General features: G+C 47.4%; 1 protein-coding gene across 1 annotated transcript in view; it reads right to left on the bottom strand.

Annotated features, from left to right (window-relative positions):
* Nucleotides 1-12,430, bottom strand: part of Sdr42e2 (short chain dehydrogenase/reductase family 42E, member 2) — a 19,739-nt gene that overhangs the window by 5,830 nt on the left and 1,479 nt on the right. The window contains exons 3-9 of the mRNA XM_028764314.1: nt 11,571-11,666; nt 9,642-9,699; nt 8,872-8,990; nt 8,247-8,322; nt 5,489-5,571; nt 3,516-3,653; nt 2,472-2,537 (exon numbers count right to left, since the gene is read on the bottom strand). Of these exons, the coding sequence (XP_028620147.1) occupies nt 2,472-2,537; nt 3,516-3,653; nt 5,489-5,571; nt 8,247-8,322; nt 8,872-8,990; nt 9,642-9,699; nt 11,571-11,666 (636 nt within the window). The remainder of the gene's footprint in view (nt 1-2,471; nt 2,538-3,515; nt 3,654-5,488; nt 5,572-8,246; nt 8,323-8,871; nt 8,991-9,641; nt 9,700-11,570; nt 11,667-12,430) is intronic.

Here is a 12,430-nt window from a genome sequence, read left to right as displayed (position 1 = left end):
TGTGTGTGTGTGTATGTGTGTGTGTGTGTGTGTGTGAGAGAGAGAGAGAGAGAGAGAGAGAGAGAGAGAGAGAGAGAGAAAGAGAGAGATATGGGAAATCAGAGGACCATTTCTTGGAATCAGTTCTCTTTTTCACCACATAGTTCTGGGGATCAGGCTAGGCAACTCTGGGACTCTTTATCTGCTAAGCCTTCTCTTATATATTTATTTTGTTGTTTTTTTTTTCAAGACATAGTTTTTCCTATGTAGCCCTGGCTGTTCTGGAACTCACTCTATAGACCAAGCTGGCCTTGAGCTCAAGAGATCCACCTACCTCTGCCTCCTGAGTTCTGAGATTAAAGGGTGTGTGCCACCACTGCCAGGCATAGGGCAGGTTTGTAAACTTAGAATCTTTCACATCATTTAGGTTTTTACTATATCCACCCACACATGAACCTGTTCCCAGGTTCTTAAATAGAATCTGATTTTTTTCCCTTCCAGAATTGACTGTACTATTAAAGAAAAATAGATAAAACTCAGATGTGCTAGGAAGCCCAAGAGGCAGCCCTGGAAGAAACAGGCCTGCAGAGAGTGAATGGAGCTGTCCACCTGGATAAAACCTCTTCAAGTCAAAGCTAAATTAATAAAGGCTGGCAGGCTGGAAAGAAAGGGAGCACTACACTACACACACACACACACACACACACACACACACACACACACACACGCACACACTGCTGGGGAGACAGGAGTTCTACAGTCTCTGGAAAACACTCTGGCAGTTCTTCAATGGGAAGTTAAGCCTGGAGTAACTGGTTAGCCCAGAAACTCCACACAAGCACACAGTGACGTAATCCCAGCAAGAAATGGCTCCAGAGCTTGTCCTCTGACAAGCATGCATGGCATGTGTACTTACATACATGTACATTTGTATACACAGGTGCAGGCATACACACATTAAAAAAAATGGAAGAGAATGAAGTCTCTACCTGATACATGTCACAACATGGGTCAACTTTGAAAACTAAGGGGGAAGAAGTCAGACAAAAGGCCACTCGTTTCATGAAACAGCCAACATAGGCAGGACAATAGAGATGACGAAGACTCACGTTGCCTATTGTAGGTTGGGCTGGAGGGTAAATTGATACAGGGCCGTGTTGCAAACAGGTACAGGCCTGTTTTAGTTTCTGAAGATGAAGACCTACTTTAAAGTTAATTATGGTGATGGTTGTATAATTCTGAATATGATTTTAAAAAGAAAACTATATTTAATTGTATCCTTTCTGTAGGTAAATTGCATAGCTTGTAAGTTACATCTGAATAAAAGTGCTTTTTAACTTTAAAAAAATTACAAAAAGACCTCTACATATATGAGTGTTTTTCTCCCTTCCCTTCTCCCTCTCGCTCTAGCTCACTTGCTCCGGCCCAAAGGTTTTTATTTATTTATTATATGTAAGTACACTGTAGCTGTCTTCAGACACCCCATAAGAGGGCATCAGATCTCATTATGGATAGTTGTGAGCCACCATGTAGTTGTTGGGATTTGAACTCATGACCTCCGAAAGAGCAGTCAGTGAGTGCTCTTAACCACTGAGGCATCTCACCAGCTTGAGTATTTGATTTTAAATTTATTATTTTTATTTTATGTTCATTGATGTTTTAACTGCTTGTATATCTCTGTGAGGGTATTGGGTCCTTGGATCAGGAGTTACAGAAAGTTGTGTGCAGCCATGTTGGTGCCGGGAATTGAACCTATGGCTCCATCTCTCATGTATGGGTGTTTTGCTTGTATGAATGATTGGTGCTTGTGGAGGCTAGAAGGAAGCATTGGATCCTTTGGAACTGGTGCTGCAGATAGTTGCTAGCTACCATGTGGTGATGGGCCTTAAACTCAGGTCCCTGGAAGAGCAGCCAGTGCTCATAACCACTGAGCCATCTCTCCAGCCCCGAAAAGTGCTCTTTAAATAGAGCAAACCAGAGCTGCCACTGGCACAGCAGTACAAGCTAACTCCTCTACCTCTAGCCTGGGCTTCTGTGCTCACTCTCCAGATGGGCCTGGTCTAAAGGAGACTGTGGGTTGCTGAGAGAGGTCAGGGTTCTCAGAGACCATACTCCTCCCTCCAGGATCTGGTGACCACTATACCTGCCTCAGGATTACAAGCAAACCTGCCTTTCAGTGGTAGACCACTTGTTTAGCATGGGCCCTGGGTCCCATTGAAAAAAAGGACAGAAGACTCAGATGGCCAGAATCAGTGTGAGTCAGGAGACAAATTTAGAAAGGCCTGTGACAAAAGCAGGAACACATGGTACTACTAAGGGGCAGTCACAGCCTAGCTTCAGATGTACCCAGTGCCAGCCAGGCACGTGTCAATAGGACAGGCTTTCTAAGGTAAATTCTTGGGTTTGGTGGAAGGAAAGGATGCCAGGACAGAGGGTGGGACTGAGAGTCTCACTCTGGGCTAGGGGTGGGGATGGGGAAGGAGAACACCTACCAGTGGGGCCATCCACTCAAAGAGGTTGACGCTTTCTCCATCATTGATGTAGTATGCCTGCCCGCTCTGAGGGTGACAGGAGAGAAGAGGTACAGTCAGGTGTCTGCCCACAGCCCTCTTCTCATGGCTCCCAGAAGCTGCTTCAGCCCTCTTGTCCTCCTGAGAAGTTCTGGGAAGAGACCTGGGCAACACCTTAGTAAAGCAGTATGTGGTCTGACAGAGCTAACGACAGGGTAACTCTCTATGAAAGGCTGTAAGTGGCTTGCCAGAAATGATGGTATTCTAAAGAGACACCGACACTGACATTGTGGGCCAGGTGTCTGCCAATCTGACTGTCAGAATATTCAAACAATGGACACCCCCCAAAAAATGGAATTTCTTTAGGGTCTCATGTTGGGAAAATGTAAGGGCCCCAGCTAGAGGTGAGTTTATCTCTATTCATTCAATTGTAACAGCTTTTCAGACCACCTAACAGTTGAGGACCAAGTAGTAACCTTGAGCATGACTGTGGAGACTTTCATATTCCAGGGACTCTATTTAAACTTTAATCTCACTTCAGGACCCCAAGACAGACTGGAGGGGATCACTGGGTCCTTTTGACTCTTGTTTTTTCAGGACAGGATTTCTCTGTGTAGCTCCGGCTGTCCTGGAACTCGTTCTGTAGATCTTTATGAGGTTGGCCTCAATCTCATAAAGATTCACATACCTCTGCCTCCTGAGTGCTGGGCTAACTTGATTCTTTTAATTGGCTTCTAAAGGATTGAATTTGGCTTCTTGGGGTACAGACTGTGGCCCTGAGTTTACTGACAAGCTGTGTGACTCTGACAGACACACTCAACCTCACTGAACTTCAATTTCTTCAGCCAGATGAGTATGGTGAAGACTGTGATCTGCTTCAGTTGGAAGCTGTGACATCACAGGGTCACGGTGAAGAGCTGATTATGCTCTCTGACGCTTCTACCCAACCCGGTGACCCTGGGCCTCCTGTGGGCATGCTCCTCCTTGCTGCAACCTTCAGGGGCAGGGACGTCACAAGACACTCACAGCCACGTAGCCTTTAGCCATGGTGAGGCCTTCAGCCGCCAGCATGTGTGCCTGCACCAGATTCTGCACATGGACCCAGTTCATTCGTGTCCTGCGATCCCCAAACCGGAACATGAACAGTCTCTTCTTGATGTGGCTCTGGCATGGGGAAAGGGGTGTCAGTGCAGGCTCACCTGGATGGATGGTTTTACGCTCTATATACATGCTCACAGGCTAGACTCCCAACTCCCATGTCCCAAGTCCTTTGGACAGCTCTTGCTTGTCTCACAGTTGACCTTGGCCCACCTTTGCGCTTCTTCTTTTTGAAAGACTTTATCTGTTTCATACCTCACTGTCACTGTCTTCAGGAAGGGACATCGGATCCCATTACAGATAGTTGTGAGCCACCACGTGGTTGCTTGGAATTGAACTTAGGACCTCTAAGAAGGGCAGTCAGTGCTCTTAACCACTGAGCCATCTCTCTAGCCCCACCTTTGAGCTTCTTAACTTTTCTTATGCCTCACATTCAAACCAGCTGTAAACCCAGCTGCCTCGATTTTTATGATTGTTCAGAATAACAACTACTTTTCTCCCCGACTGCCACCCTTATCTCGCCTTGGGGACTACAGCAGCCTCTGCATGGATTCTGTATGAATAACAGTTGTCCATTCACTCTGTACCACCATATCTGCCCCTGTTCTGATGAATACAGAGCACCACATGGACTGTGATGATAAACACTGGAGGGTAGCTGGTGCCCGAAGCCCTCCCAGACCTGGCCCTGTTCCTCTACAGCTCCTCCTTCTACGGACCCCTCTCCTGCTGTGCTGCCATGACCCAGGGCTGTCTGTCTCCACCTGGACAATCCTAGGGCTTTCGAGGAGTTGCCCCCTGTCAGGAGGCTCTCCTCCAAAAGCCTGCTTGACCTGCTTGACTCCTTCTTCCCTTGGGAGATTTAAAACTCTGCTTTCTCCAAGGAGCTTCTCCGACTTCCCCGGAGCCCAGTCCCCTCTGTCCATCTACTTCTTCTTCTCTCCCTTTGGGTTTGGCACCTTCCAATACTCTTTAATTCAGCATGTGTATTTATTTTAATCTATCTCCTGGTGTGAGAACACAAGCCACACGAGGGCAGGAGTGTTCTGTTCTGTTTGCTGGTCTGGCCCTGAACCAGAACAGTACCGAACACATAGTAGTAGTTCAGTAAGTATTTAAGCAGGGTGAGGGGGCAAGGGGGAAGTCCTTGTAGTTGACCTGGTATCCTATAAGAACTCAGCAGAGGGATATTTGAAGCAGCAGGCCCAAACAGCACTCCCCAGATGCCCTCCGGTAGCAACCATGGCCTTTCACTCTCGGTTAGTTCCAGCCACAGGGACCTCTCGCTGGTTAGCCTTCCTCACGTTTAGGTCCATGTGCAAGCTGCTCCTCTACTTGGCATTCCCTTCCTCTGCTTACCTCAGCTTCTGGGGGTGTATGTGGGGGGGGGGTTCCCTTTTCCTCCTTCCAAACACCACAAGCATCCTCTCCTCCAGGAAGTCCTCCTGGATCTCTCCTGCCAGGCCCATTTTCTCTACTCAGCCATCACTATGCTGAAGTCATGACTGTGCAGCCTGTCTCCTTGACCAGGCTATGAGGACATGAACTCCCTGCAGACATATTCTCAGTACTCAGATTTTCTAGAGTTTTCTGGCATGAAGAACCTTCACTGGCAGACTGAGATGAACTGCCCAATCCTCAGGGCACCCACATGAGAGTTTTTCTGGGGTCTCCCCAGCTTGAAATGAGGCCTGCATGGTATACTAAAAGCTTTGTGCCCGGTAGGGTTAAGGGACTATGGACTGGTGGGCATCAGGGTGACCTCCCAGCATAAACTCTGACTGGGGACACTGCCTCTAGACAGATGCAGTGACAGAGAGCTGCAACAGTCCAATCAGCATGCACACTACGTCAACCTGATTCCTTCTGCCTCTGGTCACAGGAAGGCTGGGAGGACCTACCGCCACCCGGGGCAGGTGTCTCTGTTCTTCAGGACCATAGATGCCTGGGGGACGGAGTACACAGGTGCGGAGGGTGCCTCCTCCTGGGACAAAGAGAGGGTGGGTCAGGGGCTTGCAGAGGAGTGGCATATGGAGGTAGGGGGCCACAGCCAATGACAATGGGAGGACAAAGCCATCTACATCTCCTGCTTCTTTGTGGGAGGCCCAGTAGAAATATCTTGTACTGACAGCAGCCCAGTTTCCTTGGGGATCCCTCCCAACCCCTGCCGCCTGCCCACAGAGGTCCTTATGGGTGGCGTTCTTAGGATGCTCTTACCTGGAAGTATCTCTCAGCATCATCAGTATTCACAAACCCTGAGGGCACTGGCTATCAGCTCCTACCAGCCCTTGAGCTATTCATGATTTGTCCTTCTTAAACCAGGTGGCTGGTTTTATTTTTCTTCTACAAATCGGTTTTCCAGACACTTCTATTGTACATTCCCTTTCCCCATAAATATGACAGGGTCGGCGTCTCCATCTTTACTAAACACCCTTCCCTTTACAATGAAGCCCAGTCGCGTAGATGTTAGATTGGATCCCAAAAGATATTTGCATTCTAGAACCTGCCAGTACGGCTGTGTTTGTAAAAGGACCTTTAAGGTTCTAATTAAGGATATTGGTGAGTTGAGATCGTTGTAGATTTTCCTCTGGGCCTAATCCAATTACAGGTGTCTTAAAAGAGACCAACAGAAGAAAAGGAGGCCACATGAAGGTATTCAGGGGCCATCTGAAGCTGGAGGAGACAAAGAGGGCCTCTTCTTCAGAGCCTTCAAAGGGAGGTGGACCCTCTATACTAGCCAACACCAAGACTCGAGGCTCCAGCTTTCAGATAGCAAAAGAATGTTCTAAGCCACCGTGGGAGTTGCAGGACAATAACTCAAGGAGGTGCAAAAGGATACAATACACTGACAGGGCACTGTGACCTACTTATTAGGATTCTGGCAGCCAGTCAAGTGAGGGCCATCTCAGGACTAGCCTGGATTACAGACCACAGTAATCACCTCTGGTGACCATGGCTGGCCTCCTGGAAGGCAGGTGTCAACTGAGCTTTTCTGTGGCCTATAGCTAAGTTTAAACTCTGAGTCCCTGGGGGCATGGTGGAGGGAGGTCAGGTTGCTGCCAATGGTGGCCAGAGGGACACTGGGTAGCCACGTCACGGAGGGGCAGACCTAGGGTATCCATGACTCTTCTGAGCATTGAAAGCTGGGGGTGTGCATATAAATAATTCCCAGCCAGAAGATTAGGTGTCTGGCCTAGCAGTAGGTGAAAAGGAATGTGAAGGAAAAAAGGCAGAGAAGAGAATTCAGCTGCATCAGATCCTGGGGAAACACGGTATATGCACACCAGGGTCAGAGGTCAAACACTGACAGGCCAGGTAGCAAAACCAGAAGTATTGTAGGGAAGAAAGCTCAATGCAGAGACCTGGTTTGCTGCCTCTAGGGTAGCACGGTGGCTCAGGGCTGGATTCTAGTGCTAAGATGCTCCTGGGCTTAAAAGTCCCACTCTACCACACAGCGCTGTGTGACTTTGAGTGAAGCCAGCTATCCAGGCTCTGCTTTCTTGTGTGTAAACTGGAGGCTATAATTTCAAGCCTCTCTTGTTCTCCAAATCCAATTGGTTCCCAAACTTGTCTTTAATTGTGGTACTAGAGAAGTAGGTTGTGATCCCTTTGGGGATGGGATATCAGATAGCCTGCATATCAAATATTTACATTACTATATACAACAGCAGCAAAATTACAGTTAGGCAGTAGTAATTTTATGGTTAGGGGCCATTACAACATAAGGAACTGTATTAAAGGATCTCAGGTTTAAGAAAGTTGAGAACTACAGTACTAGAGGTTAAACACAGGCTTATGCTGAGCAAGCACTGTCTCCGAGCTTCATTCTTCTCTTTTCTCCTCTTTTCTTTTTGTGAGGCAAGGTTAGGGTGGCCTTGAGCTCACTCTGCAGCTATGGCAGGCTGTGAACTTGTGATCTTCCTGCCTCAACCTCCTGAGTAGCTGGGGTGATAGGACTTTGCCAGTAGGCCCAGGTAGATGAGACCATGTTAGCCGGTTTCTTTTACCTTTAGAAAGGTGGTGACAATGCTTTATAATAAGCAAATTGTCAGAATGGATTTGGCTCCCGTGGAGAAGATCAGGGATGCCTAAATTCCATCTCCCCCTCAGGAATGATATGGAGTTAAATGAACCTTTTGCATATGAAATTAGTATGCAAAATAGGGCCTGACATGAAGAATGCACACAATCATGGACTGTTCTTGTTCTATTATTGCTTTGTAGCCAGAGGAGGGAGTGAAGGGAGACAGCCGAGGCAGATGTTTTCTGGAACGTTATTGAAGGTGAAGTGCAAGAGCCTCTCACTTGCATGGTCCCTTCCAAAGAGCTATAGCTCCTTGCATATTTATAAGGCTAAAGAAGACTGCTAAAACTAACTCCACTCCCATGAGACAGCAAAGAGAGCAAGTGTCAGGCTGTCAAAGGCTTTTCCTCACCAGAACACAAGCCTGGACCCTAACCAGACCACAAACATGGGTCCTTACAGTCCAGGCTGTGTCCTGGTTGAAGAGGCTCATGCAGGTGTTCAGAATACACTGAAGGGCAAAGGCCCAGACCATGGAGAGATGTCACTTGGAATGATATGGCCTCAGACATACATTTCAGAGAGGCAGCAGTGGGCAGGCATGCTTGTTATAAGCATGTCCCCATGGTACTTACCTAGGAGTGGTGTCCCATTGGCCATGAGTGTCAACTGGTCAGCAATGGCTTTGGTTCGAGAGTAGTGGTCCATATGCTGCCAGGGGACAAGGAGAACATAGCCACCAGATGAGCTCGGTGATATTGTTGGCAATGCCAACCTAGCTGGGCATGGCCGACACTATGGCTGCACAGTCCTGGCTCAGGGAGGCAACTGGCCAGTCTGTAATGTCTGGCCTGTGACACTGATACTGGATATAGATAGGTTGGGTGATGGATTATATGTCATTCTTTGGTGTTCCTGTGGCATTTTTACACACAATCTCATTTGCTGCTCTCCACAAACCACCTCTATGGTGTTCTCAGTCTTAGATGAAGAAACAAAGGTTCCAAGTATATGACACATCCTGACACAGAGGTGAAGGGTGCCAGGCTGGGTGAGGATCAAGGCCAGGTCTATATGGTTTTGAAGCTTTCACGGCAAGACAAGCTAAGATGGGAGAAAACTTGGACCACTCAGTCTGGGAGTCCAGCCTGCTGGGATGCACCCGGAGTGAAAAGGTGGACCTAGCTCTACCCATGCCTGTCCTTTGGGCAGTCATTTCCAGACCTGCCACCCTGCCCCCTCCCTCCCAGAACTTGGTACCTTGTCCAGGGGGAAATATGGGATGGAGTCTTCATCTCCTTGTTCTATGGGTTTCCCGCCAAATGTCACGTTGACTGTGCTGGTGTACACGAGCCTTGGAACCCGCCGACGGACACAGACTGCAGGAGATACACACACACATACACACACACACACACACACACACACACAGATTGTGATCAAGGAGCTTGCTAAGGAGGTGCTCAAAAAGGCCTCTGTGGGCAAATCCACCCATTTCTATCCAGTCTTCATCTCCCACCCCATACCATTAGAGATCTCCTAGAATCCAGAGCTGCCTGGGAGGTAAAAGCCTTTTCCCTCAACTTGGGATGTGAGGGCCAGGGCTTCTCATTTCTCCTTCTGGTGTGTCTTTGTCCCCCAGGGCCACCTTGTCAGGGGCAGGTAAGAAGAAAAGGTACACTTGGTGGGACAGACAAAAAAGATGTTCTAGAACTGGAAAAAGTGTAGGTCAATGTTAGATTGTTTCCAGAGGACCCAACAAGGAACTTCTATCTGATACCTCAGTGACTTTCTTCAGTTTTCTCCTTAACCCTGAGCCCCAGACATGCTAAGACTGCTGGTGTTCAAGCCGGTCTGTACACAAGGAAGATAATCTACCTCCCACTGGCCTCAGTTGGTACAAGCTAGGTAGGGCAGGGGGTCCTGCCTCTGTGGCCCCATCCCCAACCTCCACCCCAGAGCCAGGCCAGTGGCAGGAGACAGGAGAGGAAGGATCACACAGCAGGCCACACTCCACTCTGAGGGCCTACCATTAATCACTAGTTTGGTGCCTCCGACATTTATAGACTCAATCTCCTGTTTTTGTAGCTAAAAGACAAGAGGGAGATAGGAAGTCACGTACTGCCTTCTGCCTTGTGGCTGAGGCCACAGGCTGGGCTCACGGTCTGTAGGATTCTCTCTGAGGGGTACTTGGTATAGGGTACAGGGGCTGGTATAGAGTTGGACACAGATAAGTGACTTCAAACTTGTCTCTCGTTTTCTGAGACAAATGAGGTGGTATGGCCGTGTCCAGGAGAAGGGAACAGGAGTGTAACAAAGAAAGAGACTACAATGGTGGGTCCTTGTGTGCCAGGCACCCAGCAAACAATACAGTCAAGACCCTATTTAACGTCACTGGGAAAAGTGATGTGCTGCATTTTTAAGCTGTATTTATTTGTCTGTCTGTCTGTCTTTGAGACAGTGTGTCTCATGTTGCCCAGGCTGACCTCAAACAAGCTTTACAGATAAGGATAACCTTGAACTCCTGATCCTCCTGTCTCTCCCACCTAAGTGCTGGGATGATAGGTGTGCGTCACCATACCTGGTTTATGTGGTGGGTAGATCTAACTCAGGGGGTACGCTAAACAAGCATTCTACCCACTCAGCTGCATCTCCAGCCAAAACTATGTCTATTCATATTGTAGCAGGTTTTTTTTTTTTTGTTTAATGTGGAAGCAGCTACAACATTAAAAATAATTCAAATAGTGAAAAGATATCTGGAAGCTGCAGAGATGGCCCAAGGGTCAAGAGTACTAGCTACTCTCCAAGAGGTCCTGGATTCGATTCCAAACAACCACATGGCAGTTCACAACTGTCTGTAAATCCAGTTCCAGAGGATCCGATGCCTTTTGCTGACTTCTTTAGACACCAGGCACACTTGCGATGCACAGACATACATAAAAAAGACTATCTAATGAAGAGAAAAGTTCCTTCACATTCCTGATGCCAAGTCTTCCTCTGTCCTCTCCAGAGAGAACTGCTGTTAACAGCTTCATATGCTTGTACAGAAAACCTGTATTTAACATCATTATATACCTAACAGTTATCCTAGCTTTAAAACATTTATCATATTCTTATTTATTTGTTTTGTGTGTGCATGTGTGTGTTCATGTATGTGGGTGCTATGGTTCATAGGTAGAGGTCAGAGGAAGGCTTGTGGGAGTCAGTTTTCTCCTTCTATCATGTGAGTTCTGGGGGTCAAACTGGGGTCATTAGGCTTGGCAGTAGGCACTTTAATTGGCTAAGTTGGTGTTATTGAGACGGAGTCTCTCTATTTAGTCCTGACTGTTCCAGAACTTACTTTGTAGACCAGGTTGGCCTCACGCTCAGAGATATTCCTGCCTCTGCCTCTAGAGTACAGGGCTTAAAGATGGCTGGTTGAGTTATCCTGTTGGCTCTCAGCTTTTCTTTTCTTTTTTAAGGTGAGTAGGGGAAACAAACATTAACTTAAACTTTGGAAATTGCTTGGATATCAACCCCTTTGAGTCTCCTCATTCTTTTGAATGGCTGGGTACAACTTCATGATATGCTCGCTACGTCTTACTTTAATAACTAAAGGACCACGGTGCTAGTTCTGGTATCTTGTTATTAAAAGCAATGCTAGGAATATATAAATAAGAATAGTTTGAGTCAAATGGAGGATGTTTTGGTAGACACTGCTACAGTGTTCTCTAGAGTTTGTGACATAAGCCACAGAGGTGTCCTTCCTTTCCAGATGAGGAAGGAGTAGCTCAGAGAGGCTAAGCTGCCTTTCGTCACAGGTGGAAGGTACCAGAACTGGTATTTGATGTCATGGATGCCCAGTCCTTCTCTAGAGGAGGTGAAGATCAAGAAGCAATACTCAAATATCAGAGTGTGGTGGGTGGACAGGACTTGGACACCACTCTGCCCAGCTCTGGGTGTGTATATATGAGTCTCACCTTCTCAGCTCCAGACATGCCATAGGAGGCCACGTGAAAGACACAGTCCACCCCCTGGAAGGCTTGGTATAGGGCTTCTTCATCTCGGACATCAGCCTAAACCAGAAGTAAGAGGTTCAAATCCAAGGCAGTGACCCAGCTCAGGCTAAGAATCTGGTGGGCCAGGACTTACTAACTCCATAGACTGCTGCTGCCCCATTCATTCTGCATGGGCCCAGGGCTGGCCTGGCTGTTTCATATGCACTGTCTTACTGACTCCCTCTGAACCTCTTGTAAATTGCATGCGATTACTGTCTTTCTGTGGCTAGCAATCAAGGCTCAGGAAGGTGCAGCTACAGCTGGGAAGTGTAAGAGATGGACCTAAGGACAGCAATGTGGTTAAGAGCATGGTGACCATGCTTTCCAAGCAAGCTGGAAGAGCTGACGCCAGGAGACAAGATAATTACCTGGAAACTCTTAGGCTGGCCAGACTGGAGTGTGCAGCATGGCAGCAGAAAGGAGAGGCCGGCCCCACTCATTATGGTGGAGAGAGAACTGACTCTGGAAAGATGTCCTCTGGCAAATATATGACTTCACGCTCATACATGTCACATGCATACATCCATCCATCACACACATTACAGACATACTCATACACATCACTCACACATACACACATATCACACACAAGTACATCACACACATACACTATACCTGTTACACAATGCATACACAAACTAGTCACATGCTTGCACATTACATACATACACACATATCCCCTACACATGCACATACACATCACACACATGAACATTATACACACATATCACGAATACATCACACACACATGAACATTACACACACATATAACAAACACATCA

The sequence above is a fragment of the Grammomys surdaster genome, unplaced genomic scaffold (assembly GCF_004785775.1).
Source record: "Grammomys surdaster isolate TR1022 unplaced genomic scaffold, NIH_TR_1.0 142, whole genome shotgun sequence".
NCBI classification, from domain to species: domain Eukaryota; kingdom Metazoa; phylum Chordata; class Mammalia; order Rodentia; family Muridae; genus Grammomys; species Grammomys surdaster.
Note: the sequence above shows the minus strand (reverse complement) of the source record. Positions and strands in the feature narration are given on the sequence as shown.